Source organism: Neophocaena asiaeorientalis, unplaced genomic scaffold (assembly GCF_003031525.2).
Source record: "Neophocaena asiaeorientalis asiaeorientalis breed wild unplaced genomic scaffold, Neophocaena_asiaeorientalis_V1.1 scaffold197, whole genome shotgun sequence".
NCBI lineage: Eukaryota > Metazoa > Chordata > Mammalia > Artiodactyla > Phocoenidae > Neophocaena > Neophocaena asiaeorientalis.
The window spans coordinates 3,227,699-3,246,820 of record NW_020174703.1 but is presented as its reverse complement, the minus strand read 5'-3'; the positions used below and the strand labels follow the sequence as shown (position 1 = coordinate 3,246,820).

General features: G+C 35.2%; 1 protein-coding gene across 2 annotated transcripts in view; it reads right to left on the bottom strand.

The window, feature by feature from the left end:
* Positions 1-19,122, bottom strand: part of EPHA6 (EPH receptor A6) — an 848,766-nt gene that overhangs the window by 245,889 nt on the left and 583,755 nt on the right. For both annotated transcript variants that reach the window (XM_024759215.1, XM_024759217.1), the window contains 2 exons: positions 5,433-5,541; positions 2,630-2,700 (listed from right to left, as the gene is read on the bottom strand). In XM_024759215.1, coding sequence (XP_024614983.1) covers positions 2,630-2,700; positions 5,433-5,541 — 180 coding nt within the window. The remainder of the gene's footprint in view (positions 1-2,629; positions 2,701-5,432; positions 5,542-19,122) is intronic.

The following is a 19,122-nucleotide window of genomic DNA, read 5'->3' as shown; positions in this document are numbered from 1 at the left end:
TCCCCCCCCCCAAAAAAAAAAAAAAAAAACAAGCCCCTTAGAGTCCCTCCTGGACCTTTGTACTCTAAGGCACTAGGTTTTCCTGAACTCATGTCCCAGTCCTGTGGTCTCTCCCCTTCCAGAAACTCTTAGGCAGTAAAGCACAGACTCCATGGCACAGTGACAGGGAGGACCACTACACTGTGGAAACGGCCCTGTCCTGTGTTCTTGTATTTGCTTCCACGGCCAAATTGCACATTGTCCTGGAAAGAACCCACTGTCTACCCTGGAGGGGAGGATAAGAATCAAAGGTCCAAATCTGGTCACTGCCCAGAGGTAGCTGCTCCTCTTTCCCTGGTGGGTGCTCACAGCCCACAGGCAGGTAGGAAGATGAATAGGGGTGGCTAGAAAATTGGATGTCTGGTTGCATATTAATTTGCAACTTCTTCAGTATGTAAAGTAGTCACAGACTGCCTGTGGATATTCCTCTGTTTTGCTCACTGGTTTCTGTTTTCCACATCAGGTTGCTAGCTCCTGGAGGACAGGAGATCATTTCTTATACATCTTTGCACCTTTCCAAATACCTTAGGTATAGTTTTATAGGCAATAAACACACAGCAAACCTTTACTGAATACGAATTAGTAAGGATTAAAAGATCAATGCTAAATTTGTGGCAGAGTAAATTATATCTGGTTTTGTTGTTTCTTAGATTTTGAAAACCATACAACACCCTGAATTAAGCATTGCCTAGGTCTCCTTAGAAACATGCTCTTGCAAGAATATCTCAAAAGCAAACAAACAAAAGGCAATAAAATGAGTTTAGAGGAGGTGATGAAATGCCCATTATTAGCAATAATTTGCTTCATGAGTTCTTCTATGCCTGTTGTCTTCTTTCATTACTTTTTGCTTCCTGTCTTCTAGTACTGGATTTGAGAAGATTAGTACTTCCCAAAAGAGCTCCAGTAAATCATATTTCTCGATAGATTTGACTGATTCTGAAATGCTATGCTTTTCTTGACTTCTCAAACTCAAGAATTTGACTTTAGATTGGAGGAAACAAGAACAGATCATTTGTACCTCTAGTTCATATTCTTCAGGATATTTTTGTAACGGTAGGAGTTGTGATTTCAGATTGAATGCTAGAAGCTCAAAGGCTACTATGAGATGATTAGTTGGTTTTAACATTTAACCATTCAATAATTTAAAGTGATATACATTCTACAGAATAAACTGATTAGTTAGTATCACTTTTTTTTTTTTTTACAATATATGTAGTATAGGAAAAAAAACCCCAAACTTAGTTTCAATTTTGAATATCTGGTTACTACTTATTCGTGTCTTCTTAAACATCTGTTTGTTATCTTTCTTCTATTGTACCTGGCTGCCTCAGGTTATTTTCATTGCTTCTTGCTGGGCCCATCTGGTTGAGTTTATGCTAAACTGTTAGTTGGAAAACAGGTAATAAATACCTCAGGAGCATCTTTTTCTTTTGCAGTTCAGTACTGAATTCACTGCAGTGAATCTTAGGGTTGCTCAGCTTAAGTCATCGGTCCAGGTGTCTAGATCCAGGTTTCTGCCTCTGTCTACATTACTTTCAGCTCATCCTTTGCCTGGTATCAGCTGTCTCGGCTCTCCCTTCTCTGCCAGAGCAGTGAGCCTCAAACTCTGTGAAAAGAACCACCTAGGAGAGCTTCCTGAAAATGTTCATGACTTAGCCCTACCCTGGACCTTCTGAGTCTGAACTTTGGTGAGTAAGAGTGAAACATTCTAATGCAGCTTGTCCTCAGACCTCTCTCTGAGAAATCACATGAGCCTAAAAATAGCCCTAAAGTATCCCTCTAGTTTATAATTTCCTCACTTAAATCCTTTCCGTTAGCTGGAGGGTAATATAGATCGAAAAGTCCCTTATAACTTGAGCTCAATTTGAAATAGAAGATGAGTTTAAATAGTTAAACGACTTGCCTCACATATTATCTCTATACTGTGGTTAATTAGAGAACATCCCTTTCTTGTTAATTCAGCGTCTCATGCCAGAGAATCTGTCTTGACAAAGTAGTTTGCAGTTTGGAGGTGGAGGTGAAGGTGGGTGTTGGGGAGGAGATGGTGGCAATTATCAAACCAACTATAGTGGTAATTATAGCTTGCTTGGGAAGAGATCCTTCAAATGAATATAACCTTGTAGTCAGCTCCAGGATTTCATACATATTCTAAGAGTTAAAGAGCTGATTTTCTTTTTTAGTGTTAATGAATTGTAAATTGATTTGTTATATGTTAAATGACAGTCCCTGTAAGAGGGAATAAGAATTCCTTAATATTTCTATGGCTAATGCTCCACTAAATAAAACCAACTAATGTATTGGAGCCATTGTGAATGGTAAATAACTAGATATAATCAGTCATCTTGTATTTTTAGCATATTCAGTCTGTTGTGTTTTCCAGCAAGCAGAATTAGGAAAAAGGTAATATCATTTAATGAGAAGCAGGTGCAATTTCCACCAGCAAACCTAGAAACCAGATGAAAAGTCTTAATGCTGAAAGGTTGGAACTGAATTTCTTTGGCTTTCACAATTCATGCATACAAGTTTAAAATGAACTCTTGAAGTGCTGGAACAGTAGAAAATCATGGAATACAGTCACTGAACTACTTACAATGCCCATTCTGTAAGTCCTTTCTTCTCTTCTCTTCTGACTTCATTTTGGCCTTTATATACCATTGACATCTTTTAAAAAGGTAAACAGAATCTTATTTTAGTAATTATGCAGGATAAGAACCAATATTAATTAAAATACTTATCACCCATAGGCAAAAGTTATAAAGACCACTTTTAAGAACATATTTATAACATATGAAAATACTCCATAGAAGGTTTTTTTTTAATACATCAAAATTAGCCCCAGATAGGAATAAAATACTCTCAAGTGGATTGACTGATCCAAATGATAGGAAGCTTAGAAAATATTTAATAACAAGCAATAACCATCATGTCTTTCCTTACATGGTCTCTAATAGCTAGAGTCGATGAAATGCATTAAAAGTCACAATGGAAAAATTGTTTTTGATTCAGAATCTCAGAAATTTAGACAACTGTCTTCCAGTTTCAGTGCTAAACCGCATTTTTTTTTTTTAATATTAGAAATGTGGTGGAGGCATGTTCTGTGCTTTCTCGGAAGAATCACGCTCTGAAGAACAGGCAGGTGCTTATCTCCTATGACTTCTTCAACATGAAAAATTCGGCAACATCCATATTATCTAACAGCTCATCAAGTTGCTAATTCCAAATGGTTAAACAGAACACATCTGTGGTGCACAACCCAATCTTTCAGTGTGAATTTGGTCTCAGATCCTATGACAAATTGCATATTTATTCAGAAACGTCTTACAATTTTCATAGAATAATTTCCAGTGAATGCTCCCCTAGCATAGTGCTTAAAAGATGCTCCAGAATGAATTATTTTATCTTATGTAATTGAACTTGTTTTTTTCCAGTATGTAGAATGTTAAGGCAGTTTCTGATGTCATATAAATTGGCAAACATGGAAATTGTACTAAATTATTTTCAACTTTCAATTTTTTTGGTTATTATTAAATCTTTTTTAAAATGGTATTCAAATTCTGCTTCAGGAATCCCAAATAAAGATAGCAGTCGAGCCCAAATCTCAGGTTTATTAGGCCAACTTTATTTAGCCTACAATGACTGTAAAGTCTTCTTTTGTCATATTTATGTGTAAAGGCAGTATTTTCTGATATTTTAATGAAATGTTTTTCTACATGTGTATGTGCTATTTAAATCACTGTTTGCTGAAATACTCTGTGAGGAAATAAGGCCTTAGCTCATGTTCTACAAATACATAAAATATAACTTAAAAATCAGAACCAATTTTGCTACATGTTGAATCACTATTAAATAAAATAGGATTTGAATCAATTTCCATTATGAACTTAGAGGCATTCTTTAAAATTGACAATAAATATGACACTGCTATTAAAATGAACTCTGAGACACTATTAATTGCAAGAGTCATGCTATGTCTATTAATACACCTGAAAATTTTAAGTGAACATAGGGGTAAACGTGCCCCTTTTACAATTAATTTCATAAGGAAGCCACCATTTCAACTTAACCACATTAGAATATCCTCGTGTTTCTTTGTTCCTTGATAAATCCTATAAAGTGGATTTGTTATAACTAAATCTGATACACTCTTAACAGGTAGCAGTTACATTTCCTCAGGGACCCACACTTGATAAGTGTCTAAGTAATTGTCAATTTATTGATATATACTTCTAGTCTGCTGTCAGTTTCAGATATTTTTTCATATATGCATATTCTCTATAATTCTGTAATGATTTTTAACAAAATATTGGTATGTAAGAGTTTTAAAAATGAATAAAACAAAGGGTGTTCATAGTTGCTGAACTACTGGCTCTGAAGGTAATTTCTGGGCATCATCAAATAATCAGGGTTTCCCAGCAGAGCTGGTGTACTTTAGCTGGAGTCAGTAAGGATGTGTATTGTTTCACTGGCATTCTTATTACAGTTTTAAATCATGACACTGATATTTTGCTGTATCAGGAAAACTCTCAAGGTATTTTGTGCCACTATTGATAATCTAGATGGAATATTTTCCCTTTGTAGGAGTGAAAATATGATCTGAAGACTTCACAATTTCTGACAAAAGTCTGGGCCAAATATCAAGGGCTCAATAAGAAATGACACTTATTCTTTTAAATAATTTCATACACACTTTCTTCATTCACATCTCTGCATTGTCAGTAACTGGTTCATGGAAACAATCTAATATGTTTAAAAATCAATAAAGCATTTTAATGCTTTGTGATACCAAACTGTGTAAAAATAGAAATCTAAGGTTTAGATGGATGAAGCACTTTGACCAGCTAGTTGGGATTCAAGTCTAGGTCTTTTGCTACATTAAATTTATTGTTATTTTAAATTTTCATCCATATTACTCTTAGGTAGAAAAATAACTTGATTTATACAACCATTAATATAGTTCTAATATAGATCCTTTCAATATTTAATGAATAGAATAAAACATTTCTATAATATTAAGTTTATAAAGCATTTTATATATATTGTTCAGTTTCTCTGTTGAATTATATATTTTTTCCAAGCAAAATCCCTTTAATGGTGTAATTTGATTGCAGTAAAGGAAAAACCCAGACGTAACTTATTAAGTAGGATTTTATCACTCATTGTTTTCAAAGCGTTTTTATCAAGTCTTCAGTTGCTTCCATATTCAGGGAACTGTTGACAGAGAACTTGCCATGGTGGTTCTATTGCCACATAGAGTTCACTGTCAGAGTGGAATCTGCCTTGACCCCTTTTTCTCACACGTATACTGTGCTAAGTTTAAAAGCCCCTGAACGTACAGTGTGTAAGAAGAATGGCTATTTACAAATCTTGGAAATACTCTGGTATAATTCAGTTACCTTCCAGTGATTAGGAAGAACAAAGTAAGAATGACGAGGAGAGTGAATCCTCCCACGGCCGCGGTGGCTATCACAAGAATCTGCCCCTGTTCCGCTGCCATGTCAGAAGCTGAAACACAGGTACAATATTAGCATTTCCCTGGGTGACGTTTCACTACCAAATTGTTTTACAACTTAGTATATGCTTGAAAATATGGTAATGCATACCAAAAAATCCCACCACATTCGCCCTCTATTTGACACACAAGATGCAAACCCCAAATGAGGGCTGAAGACTGAGGTCATAACCTACCGCATAACCCTTTCTTCTTTTTTGCAAAAATACCAAGAAAGCAGATGGATTCCTGGTACCCCTCATTTTAAGATTAAGTAGGTTTTGCAAAATTAAATCAGCAGACGCACTAAAGGATTTTGTTTATATAATTGCTAAGTTATTTACTTGAACAATTTTGCCAACTGTTGGGCTACACCCTGCAGGCCTGCAAACCTTGTAAATGCCCAGCTGAGAGACAAAAGAAAGAGCCAGAAGACAGTGACAGAGACAGCGATGGTTTATTGGTTAGGGATTCTTACAAGTCTGTAAGTCCTGGAGCGACACCCCATCGTGGACAGCAGAGAGCAGGCAGGACACTGTAGCAGCCTTCACTATAGAGGCGGGGTGGTGCTACCATTTATAGGGGGAATTGACTTCAGGTTGGCTCATCAGTTACCAGGGAAACCAGCAGCTGGTACAGGTGGCAAGCATGTAGGCAGTTACTGATTAAACCCTATAATTAAGAGGATTGTATAGTCATGTGAGTAGGGTGTATGTGAAGCATGGGCTGGTCTAGCAGTGGGTGGACAGAGAGTAAGAGGAGAGCCATCTTGAGTGGCCTGACCATCCACCAACAGACCAGGCTTTACAGACTGTTTTGATGTCTGTTTTCACAAAGTGAAAAGGCTATTATTGCACAATTTAAGAACAAACTTCTTTATATTTCAAAGAACTTAATTCAAACATCAAAGTTATGAATTCCCACCTCTAGAGCACAAGGGTATACATAGTAGTTGCTTAGATGTTTGACTAGCAGTCATTAAAAAAAATGACATTTAAAAGCTTCCGTGTTTCAGGAAAAGTATAGATTATGTATGATAACAGCATATTACTTCTCTCATTTACAAAACTGTATCAAAACTGCAAGCGCTGCATGTTTCACTAACCTTCCAGGAATCTTTTAAAATATCTTAGTTCAATTAATTCATTAGCACTTTTCCTTCTCTGTATTACTGAAGTTTTAATGAGATGCAATTTTATTGGATGGCATATGGGTAATTGCTTAATAATAGAAGTAAGGAAACTGAAGCTCAGTAAAGTTAAAGAACTTGATCCACCTCACACATGACTATCACCAGAATTCAGGCTTTACATATTTGTTTCATTTCTCCTTCCTATGCTATAACTTGCAATAATAATTCAGTTAATTATCAATATTCTAAAACATTAAATCAATCAGTGTCTCCAATATCCCTTAACTTAAATAAAGCTTGATTTTTATTTAGATTACTATAAAAAATGATTAATCAGTTGAAAGCAGTGAACTGAATCAAAGAATATAACTGAAAAGCAAACTGCTTAATTCTCTACCATAATAATTTAAATTTATTAAACCTGGGTACTTTCCGTAGAAGTAGATCTTTTTCTGGGAATCAAGTACGGGGTAAACTATGTGCAAATCATAGCCAGAGTAATAACTTTCTCATAAAAATGACATATCTACTAGAGAATATCTAAACCTTAAATGCTATTGTTGAGTCAGTAAGAAACCAGTTAAGCATTTAGGAGGCTTTTTAAGAAATATAAATGTAAATAAAAACAAAAGTCAGTTATGTTCAGGTTTTAGTAAGAAATTTACTAAACCTTGGAATTAGACCTTAGTCACTATGATTTTTTTTTCTTTTTTTTTTTTTGCGGTACGCAGGCCTCTCACTGTTATGGCCTCTCCCGTCGCGGAGCACAGGCTCTGGACGCACAGGCTCAGCGGCCATGGCTCACGGGCCCAGCCGCTCCGCAGCATGTGGGATCTTCCCGGACCGGGGCACGAACCCGTGTCCCCTGCATCGGCAGGCGGACTCTCACCCACTGCGCCACCAGGGAAGCCCAGTCATTATGATTTAATCAAGATATTTTCAGGCAATCTATTTCAGTGTTGAGTTGTAGCACACAATGTGTGTAGAGACAAGTTAAACAGTTGAATCTTATCCAATAAATAACGTACTGAAGGTATTTTATTAGGTCCTCACCGGATTTCCTAATCTTCAAAATAACACTGATACCATGGGAATTAATGTGTGCTTTAAAATGTCACATTTTCTCATTGAAAATTATTGAATAACAAATTGTAAGGAGTAGATGTTATAGAAAACATTAACTTTTTGAAGATAAAGGAGGTAGCATTTAAAAAGAAAACATTATTTACTTACCAACTGGTGTATTTGTAAAATATATAGTTCAAGACTTTTAAACCTAGAGCATGTATTTTCATGGTAGCCAGGTAGCAAGTGATTTATTGACACCGTGTATTCAAAGTTCAGATGGTGGAGATGATTATGTAATTGGGTACCTTTGGAAAATCAGATTACCTCATTATAGAAAATTGTGTTGTTTAATTTAAATAATTGCTCAGTAAAATGTCAGTACTACTAATATATCTTCTTTTTCACCCTTGTGATTACATATTTATGAACTTTGCTTCAATTAAGACTTTAATAGGATAACAGTATTAAGATGTGACACTTTGAAAAATGTATATTTCTGCATAATTGTTTCTTAAACATCTGTATTAGGAATTCTAAACACTCCTCTGTGGAGAATATTATATATATATGTATATATATATATATTTGAAAATAAGTCATTTGAAAATAAGAGTATATAATGTGATGTACTAGTATACTGATAGTAAAATTCTCTGGATGATGGGGCCGGGTTGATTATGAAAACATTATGAATCTCATCATCATCATCAACAATAGCCATATGTACTCAATAGTAAGCTATCCTCTAGCAGTATGCTTAGTGTTTCAAATTCATTATCAAATTTATCTGCACAACATCTTAATAGGTAAGTACTATTATTATTCCTTAAATAATTGCTCGGTAAAATGCCAGTACTACTAATATATCTTCTTTTTCACCCTTGTGATTACATATTTATGAACTTTGCTTCAATTAAGACTTTAATAGGATAACAGTATTAAGATGTGACACTTTGAAAAATGTATATTTCTGCATAATTGTTTCTTAAACATCTGTATTAGGAATTCTAAACACTCCTCTGTGGAGAATATTATATATATATGTATATATATATATATTTGAAAATAACTCATTTGAAAATAAGAGTATATAATGTGATGTACTATTATACTGATAGTAAAATTCTCTGGATGATGGGGCTGGGTTGATTGTGAAAACATTATGAATCTCATCATCATCATCAACAATAGCGATATGTACTCAATAGTAAACTATCCTCTAGCAGTATGCTTAGTGTTTCAAATTCATTATCAAATTTATCTGCACAACATCTTAATAGGTAGGTACTATTATTATTCCTAGTTTAAGTGGTTATATTACTTGCCTAAGGTCACACGACTTGTACACAAGAAAGCTGGCCACCCAACCCTGATTTATCAATCTCCAAGTCCATACTATTGCCACTATTTTGCACCACCATTTACACTAACAGAACAACTGGCTTGGGGCTCTTCTGTGTGTTCTAGAACCATCATAGCCTTGCTTGACCTTGGTTTTATGTCTGTAAAAATGAGAATGTTGAATTAAATATTCTTAACACAATCCTTCAGAGCAATTTTACTCTGATATTGTGTTATTCACTAAGGCTGCAATCAAATACTGGGAAGAACAAGATTTGCCATATGGAAATAAGAGGAATTCATAGGACCTGTGCTTCAGCTCTTGGTCTGGATAGGGATAATTTCTGCCTTTTTACCGTATTAATGTAGCCAAACACAGGTCTCTGACTTTATCTCAGGATAAAGTCCAAAGCCCTTAACTTTGTTAACAAGGCTCTCTACAAATGGCTCTAGCATATATCTCCAGATTCATCTCTCATCATTCTCTAACCATGCTAAATTTCTGCCAGTTCCTTCAATGCGCTGGACTTTCATGGTCAATTCCTAATCAATCCTCCTACATGAACATCACATCATTTTCTGGTTGTTTAGATTTTGTTAGGTCCCTAGATATATGTTCCCATAGACCCTTGTACTACTTTTATCCATAAATTTCTATCATGTTTTACTGAAATTACCTTTTTTTGGTAATCTTTCTATTAGATTGCAAATTCTATTGCAGGGACTTTATTCACTATAGTATCTATAATATGTTGAATGAAGACACCCTTTCCTCCTCCCTCTCCCCCAAAAGGAATTTGTAGGTGTAACTGAGGACCTCAATCATCCTGGATCAACTGGGTGGGCCCAAATCCATGAAAAGGGTCCTTATAAGAGACAGGAGAAGAGAAAATAAAGAGGAGAAGGCCAGAAACAGACTATACAGTTATGCAGCCACAAGCCAAGGAATGCCTGGAGCCACCAGACAGTGGGAGAGGCAAGGAAGGCTTCTCTCCTAGAGCCTTAGGGGAGAGTATGCTTCTGCTTCTGGCTTCCATAACTGTGAGAGAACAAATTTGGTGTTTTAAGCCACTATGTGCAGTAATTTGTTATGGTAACCCTAGGAAACTAATACAGTATTTGACCTACAGAGTTTGATACATGGTAGTAGCTCAATAAATATTTGTTTGTGTGAATGGTTTGAATGATTGTGTGCATTGGATGATTCCCGTATAAAACACGTCAGATTAACCTAGGGTAATCCATATTCTTGCCTTCCACTTGATATGTAGAGATTTACCTTGAAGGTAGTAACGTTATGTATATGAAGTAAGTCTATCCAACACTATTTTAATCAGAGGACTCTAATTATTCTGTATTATTGGAGATAATGCTTCCTGGAAGGCAGGGACTACTAGAAAGAACAGACTTCTACATTTGATCAGGTTGAGTAGATTAAGTTTATAAATGTGAATCCAAGGTTAAGAATTTATTAGTTCATTCAATAAATGTTTATTGAGCACCTATTACATGGCAGGCACTGAGACGGACTCTAGGGATACAGTGGTAAACAATAAAGACTGTCCTCCTGGATTTACCGTCCAGTGGGGAAGATAAACAATGAGCAAATAATTATGAGTCTACGAACTGTTACAAAAGAGAAACTGTAAGGTGCTCTGGAAGAGAATAAACAGCCTTTGACGGTAGTCAGCAGAGTGGGAGTTTGGAAATATGATGTGTTGGAAGAAGGAGGAGGAGGGGAAGGAAAAGGAATAGGAGGAGGGAGACAGTGAGGAGTTGTTCCTTGTTTAGAGGTCTCAAAGACTTGATTAATGTAAACAGACACTTCGACAAATAAACCATAAAATCATCTACCGAGTGGATTCCATAAAAATAAGTATAGCTACAAATTCCTCTGTTGTGAAAACTTGTCTATAGTACCACCTATTCATGTTTTCAATCCTGAGAAGAAGCTTGCTTATTTCTAATTAGTTTTGTAGGAGAAATGTGTATACAGAGCAAACCTGTCCTTCAGAGGTAACACAATAAGAAACACAATAATCTATGGTAAGAAATAAAATTCAATTGTGACTAGGTGATTGGGAATATTCCTTTGCTTAATGGAATGAGGTTGTAGTCTTAGAAAAAGATAAGTATATTAAAATGATATGTTTCATTCTATGGTTTGGAAAGAAGCATACTTCCTTAAGAGGAAGAAATTACCCCAAAAGAGTTGCAAATTTGTTATTGAGCAAGGACTTAGTACCTACCCAATGCCTGGCATAAGTCAGGATGGCATTATTAAATGAGGTTTGCTTTAGATATTGCTATTTAAAGAGAAAAAAGTGAAGTTCTTTACTTGGAATCCAAATACTTAAAAAAAATAGATTTCATGTCTTAAGGAAAGTATGAGGGAAAAGCAATTTGGCTATTTTTAACCAAAGAATTTTCTTCTATGGAGGCATGTGATTTTGTCTCTCTGTAATCAAGATTATTCTAGTTTATATTTACATTTCAAAGTAAAATCTGTTATTTGTATTCTGTGTCATTTTCTATGCAATAGCTTTTTAAAGTTAACTCTTTTCTGTTTTAACATCTTTTTAAAGTTACGGAAGACAACATTTACATGATTTTTTTGAATAAAGCATTTCTCAAAATGTTGCCCAGTGAAATAAATTTGTTTCATATTCACGTTTTATTTATGACTCCCAATTTTAGATGAAATGTCAAAATTTCAAATACTATTATCTCAACACTTTACCAAATGATTTTTTTAAACACAGCAGAAATCTCAACAAAGTAATGTATGGAGAGCACCCATTAAATTAACCTTAAGGTTTGTTGACGATCGATTCAGGAAATCCTTAGCATTATTTTTTTCAGGAAAAAAATTCCCCTCTCAGGGTATATATTGCAGTCAGGATTGGTTTAACCTTATGAAATGAGGCATATATATATATATATATATAAAGACATAGCAATATACAATGGAGACTCATGAGTCTGTAAAATCTCACCACTGTATGGTCATGTAGACATAAGAGTGTGAGATAGCAATGAAAACTGAACAAATATTTCTCCTAGATGAAGATAATCTTGTGATTTTGTAGATGGTGTTATTCTCTTGGCCACCTGGACTTGAAGCATGAGGTCATCTTTGATTTTACCTTTCCCTATAACTCCAGGTCCAAAGTCAAATTATTATTATGTCTTGTGTTATCTTGTTTTTATTACCACTGGTACTGCCTCTAAGACTTCAGCCTCACGTGATTAAGCTACTTTTATAATTTTCTATTAGACTGCCTTTCCACAATGTCTCTTCCTAATCCAACCCACATTATGTGGCCAGATAATTATACTTCAAAATAATACTTAAAAATACTCAGCAAATAAAATGATTTAAAAATTTAAAAAAAACCAAAAAAACCTCAGACTTTCCTCTTGCCTAGACAGTAAAATCCTCCCATTGCAGTAAGTATACCATTCTTAGAGATGTCCAAGACTGAAACTTTGGACTCAGCCCTCACATAATGCAGGCAGATCATCAATCCTGTCATTCCTACATTTTAAAGTATTTTTTAATTCATTCCCATTCCCTCCTATCCTCACAGCTATTTTCTTAGTTCAGATACTCATCTTATCACATGTATTTGAATTCAGCTAGATGGCAAGTTCAATTATGTGGAATGTGGTGGAGCACTGGCAAACAAGACAGACGTAAAGAGCCTCTGAAGAAACATCTGACAGATGTTCACATACTAATGAACGCAGAGTTTACTCATAAAGCAGCTTCAGTGCCTCACACTCTTACTTCAGACATGTTTATTGATTTCCAAGTTCACAAAGCAGATACCTGAAGAGAGGGAATTGAATGGAAGTGCACACTGCTAGGCTGACTGACAGAACAACTGGGAAAACTGAAAATCTGACATAAAATTCCAAAATATATACTACTCTGGAGGCAGGAGTTGAGGATCAAACAGCCCTATAAAATTCAAGGAGCACCAAAGGACTCACTATGTTAGAACTCAATACATTAACACGATCATTCAAGGTCCATTAAAAAATGCTGAGATATGTTCAAGATATTTTATATAAAAGGACAGGAGTTTGTGGATGCATTATAAGAAAAATATTCAAAATATTTAAAAATTATAAAAATAATACTTTAAAGACCAAACCTCTGTCTGAAAACTTCAACTATCAAAAATGATTCAATTTCTGAAGATTTCCATTTTTTGGCCCATTTCAACTATGTCATAAGCTTCTTGAGGGCAGAAATAATATCATTCTCCTTTCTGTATCACATGGGATTAGCACAGTGCCTTACACAGTATAGGGATTAATAAATGCATATTTTCATGAAGAAGAGATAAAGAACACATTCTAGATGTAAGGATTAAACATCGCTGACTATAAAAAGTTTTCATGTATGATTTGTTTGGTAATATTAATGTTAAAAATGTCCTAGTGACACAAAAAATTCCCCTACACTTTTGTATTTTGGCATTTAATATGTTCAAAGATAAATTAATAGAAAATAGTGTGAATAAACTTCTTTATTCAAATATCCTAGGGTTTGAATGAAGTAGCTATTTAGAGGAAGAGGTATTGCCTGAGATTGTACTAACATGTTCCTTTTATATTCATTCAACATTTGGTGCCATCTACCAAAAGGAAAAATATCCCTAAGACTGGTATACGAGAGAGAGAGAGAGAGATAGATAGATAGAGAGAGAGAAAATAGCAAGAAACTCTCTGACACACTCTAGGAAGCCAGTTACTGAATTCTCTTCTCAGCTGGATGGAAACAAACCTCATGAATCATTTCTGTTGAAGTAAAGACCCTTAGCTGGGATTACACTTTTTCAGAAAATTATTTCACATGCGTGCTTTCCTCCACTGCTCTGTCATTTCTCCAGAAACAATGCAATTCAGTACTTCAAAGTGTGGCTACATTGGGACACAGAAGACTTCAAGATTCACTCTTCTTGATGACCATAATTTACTTGTCAGATAAAAATGCCAAATGACACAGGGATAATTGGAAAATGTGAATGTGGTACAACCTGATGGAGAGGCAGAAGCAGAGGCAGGTAGTGCAGCAAGATGAAACACTCGTCTTTTTCTTTTTTTAAAGAGATTTTTGTCTGCATTAATAAATGGTCAACATGCCTTGCTACAGGTAGGCTTCATGCGACAAATACCAAAGAACAAAGAAAAGAGATTGAGGCATTTAAACACCTGGAACTATGGTTAACATTCTAAATGTCACAAATTTAATTTGTAATTATCTATATTTCATATAGTTACTGGCAGTTGAGATAGATCTTTGATAACATTTTTTTTTGCAATTGAAATACTCATGTTGCCAAAGTACATATTTCATCATTTTCTTTAAAGATCCAGTGTACAACAGAATTTCCTTACAAATTTCACAGATTCCCTGGAATACTGATCTGGAACCTATTATGTTCAATTTCAAACACTATTCAACAAGTATCATAATAATAATAGTGGATATTTACATATTGGTAGGCATATATATGCACTTGAGGTTATAGCTTTTAATATAAAGGTTAGTGTGGTTTGAGGTTAAGTAGGTTTGTAATTAAATGTATAGAGATCACAAATTTCATAGGCTTATAAAATAAAGGATTTATTTAGGATCTGTTTTTCATAAAAATATTTAAAGAAAAAATCCTGATAAGAAACAGATTGACTACTTAGAAAAAGTTGTATAGATTTTCTTGAGGAAATCCTCTTCACTGATGCATTATTCATTCAAAAACAATAAAATGTGGCACATATATACAATGGAATATTACTCAGCCATAAAAAGAAATGAAATTGAGCTATTTGTAATGAGGTGGATAGACCTAGAGTCTGTCATACAGAGTGAAGTAAGTCAGAAAGAGAAAGACAAATACCGTATGCTAACACATATATATGGAATCTAAGAAAAAAAAAAAAAGGTCATGAAGAACCTAGGGGCTAGACAGGAATAAAGACACAGACCTACTAGAGAATGGACTTGAGGATATGGGGAGCGGGAAGGTTAAGCTATGACAAAGCAAGAGAGAGGCATGGACATATATACACTACCAAACATAAGGTAGATAGCTAGTGGGAAGCAGCTGCATAGCACAGGGAGATCAGCTCAGTGCTTTGTGACAGCCTGGAGGGATGGAATAGGGAGGGTGGGAGGGAGGGAGATGCAAGAGGGAAGAGATATGGGAACACATGTATATGTATAACTGATTCACTTTGTTATAAAGCAGAAACTAACACACCATTGTAAAGCAATTATACTCCAATAAAGATGTAAAAAAAGTAAAAAAATAAAAATATACTTTAAATATTTAACAAAACATTTAAATAAACCTAAAACAACTTTAATTTTTAAATTTTAATTAAATATATCAAGTATTAGTTTATACAAATAAAACTATTTACAATTCCAAAAAAAACCCCAACAAAAATATTAATCATTTAGAATGTGCTAAACACTATGATATAAGGATTGGGGAGACAAAGAAAACTAAAGCATATTTTCCTGTCTTCATAGTAGTTTCTCTTTAGCAAAGGGGTTACAGATGTAAGCCTTAATTGTAATATAATAAAATTGTTGCTAAAATGGAGGTACATGTGAAGGTAATGAGGGAAGAGTAGGAGAGTAATAACCTCGATGGGAAGAAGTGAACGAAGGTTTATAAAGGAGGTGATTCTTAAGGTAAACCTAGAATGATTAGAATAAATTTGCAAGTCACCAAGGTGATGAGTAGATATTGGGACATTCTAGTTTGAAGAAATGACCTCATATATATGGAGACACAAAATAGCTCACCATCTTGAGTTGCTGTTTCTGTGTACTTTGTGATGTCTGAGACACAGATCAAAAGGCTGAATAGGAGGTTGAAGAGAGAGAGGCAAGGGATGGATCATGACAATTTAAATTGACATCACGCTTATGTTTTTCTCAGGCTACCATTCATACTCAGGTTCAGAGGTAGAGTTGATGGAGATGTGAGTTTCATCAGAATTGCCATTTTTACTGGAGATATAAACTCATGTATATATATGGGAAGGACTTGCCTGAAGATAAATCCAACAGAGAAGAAAGCAGAACTGAGACCAAGAAAGTATTGAGAACATAGTTGGAGAGCCTGGATTTGGCCTGAATCTCATGCTACTCCTTGACTTTGGTTACAGAAAGCAATAAAGTCCCACTTTTTATTAAGCTAGTTGGCGTTTTGTTACTTGAAACTTATAGTCCTATTTAATATAATGAACCAAAGGGGAAAGAATTTGGTTGTATTTTTCCACATGCATATCCTAATATGAGGGGATGGGAGGGTAAGTGGGTCTTTATATTTCCAAACTTAGGTACTAACAATTTCTCATTGTTTATTATGTTGCTTGAGCTGGATGTTTTCTATCTCCACTTACTATTTTTTAAAAAAAGTTTAATGTTGAACACAGCCTCCTGAGTATGTTTGTCCCCACAATGAGATGGATAGGATAGGAAGGATACGGTGAAATGGGATGGGGTGTGGTTACCGACCTTTGTTACACAAAGAATATCAAATGCTCTGCCTGAAGAGATTCCTTTTTTTTTTTTCTTTAATAGACAGATTCAGGGGGAAATCAGTCCTGTCTAGCGTATATTTAGTGGATCTCATGCACTGATTTAATAAAAATTGCACGGATGTAAAAACAAACAAACCCAAAATAAAAACAAATGAACTGACATTTCTGGCAAGTTTAGCGTGACAGCATGTTAAAATCAGATTGTGGAAGAATCTGCGCAATTTAAACCCATCTAATTATAAACTCATTACTACCAAATCTGGAGCTAAACAAATTCCTGTGGAAGACCTTTACTTAATTTTCTCAGTTAATGATAAAGCAGATTTGAGGCTACAGTTGTCCCTTATATGGCTTCAGTAGTAGTATTTGTGAAAGCACAGAAACCAGCAATGTTGGGGTGGGAGTGTAATTTCTCTGTTTTATGAACACAAGCACGGTGTCCCAAGTAATTTAGATCCCAGATATCTAACAGGAACCTGTTACCCCTTAAGCCAGAACTCATTTGATCATCCCCTGAAAGCGAATAAGTTGTAGGGCAAGTTTTTGGATCATTGTTTGAAACTGTTTGAAGCCTGTTCTGAATAACACCAAACTATTTACCTCAACTTTTAACCAATCACTATAATTGGTTCTGGAAAGATTCAAGGAGAATCAACCCTATTTTAAAAAGGGCCAACCTATAGTCCTACAAAACTATGGCTCGATTCAATTTTCTCAGAGTCCCTCAATTATTTATGTTAATTGCTTTCCCTTAACCTATGAGTGAGGTCTCCAAGTTAAATATTTTGTATTAGAAGCAAGAGGGTTTTGGGCACAGTATTACTGTACTATTTAATGTTATTAGTTTCAAGAAAATAAGGCTGTTTGCTTTGCATATATATCTTCCACTAAATTTTTAATTCATTGTCTAGAGGATCAAGTTAACTTAAAACTGAGGCTTAGTATTTTGATTCCAAAAAAATGAGAGTAAACGCCACTCTAAAAGAACGGTGAGCTAACGGGGAAAATTTTCCTGACATACCCACTCACAATTTCATGTAATATAAACAGGCATTGTGTTTTATTTATTCACCTTTTAAACCAATATCTTCACAATTTGATACCGATTGCAGACAAACTGCATATGTGCCATCTTGGTAGACAGAAAGATAAACCTCTTCCTATATGTTGATGATATGGGTTTCATTTTCAACAACTAGAATTGATTTCTGGATACAAATAATTCAGCCATTCTACTGCTTCAGAAAGAATTGTATAATCATCAACTTTATCAAAACTAAAATCATTTTCTTTGGCAGACAAAAGGCAGTTGATCAAAACTCTACAAACTAGACAACCTATTCCATTTTGTACAACATACTTTTTCCATGGCTTATCCTGGAAAGCATGCTGCAGAGCTGTGCAGCTCGATATATAACTTTTTCCATGGGAGCAGTCCTCCTTGGGCTTCTTTTTGATGAATTGGAACACTTGCTTTGAAAATTTTCCAGGCCAGAATAATCTTTTTTTTCCACAGTACCCTGTGGCGTGGAACTCCAGGCTTTCGATTGAGAGTACGTTTAATTGTGGGAGCAGATCCAAATCTGCTTCCAAAGAACAATCTTTGCTTTGCCTGAAGCCCGTTTCAGTGCAAATGTGGGGAGATTTTATTTTTGCATGAGCAAAAATATTGGTTGGGCATCTTGGTTTTAATAGCAGAAAGATTTCTGCATCTTCTTCATCTTATTTTTAAAGCACTTGCACCATCCCTCAATACAAAAATAGAGAATTCACATTCTAAGCACTCATTAAAGACTAACCTTAAAATTCTTAGTAAGCATCTCTTAGGATATCTCTTCAGCTCTGTCTCTGAAAACTGCCTCTACCCCAGGGTAGGGCTTTGGAAGACTGTTCTCTCTGTCTCTGGCCCCCAGACAGGAATTGGATTAGGGATGGAGATCTGACTCAAACTGGGCCACTCACAGTCTCTCTTCCAGGAATTTGGGATCAGGATTCACAGTGTTTAGCAATTTTGATCTATGATTGAAATGAAGCAGAAATGTGAGTTTGCAAATCATGGGGCAGATAGATATCCTTTCCTAAATGAACACAGATTCAGGGAAAAATAATCTTTCGAGAAAGAAATAGAGATGAGTGGCTGTGTAGAACAAGAAAAAGACTGGCTGCTTTCATTTCAAGAGTCTTCCGATTTCTTGTTTCAGTCCTTTTTGAAGCCTAGGTTTACTTCCCATGTTTCCACTGTAGTCCTGTCTGGGATATTCTTGTATCTCTTTTTCCTTAACTTAGCTCATGGTATACCACCATGGAAAAACCACCTTCAATCAGTGACACTTTACCTCCTCAGGTCTTCTGTCAAAGGTTGTGGTCAGAAAACACCACATGAAACAAACTTCTTCATTTGGTGAAAAAGCTCTGCTTGAGGCCATTATCCTCAATGCCCTCCATACATATTTCCTATAGCATTTGTGCTTCATATTATAAGAGA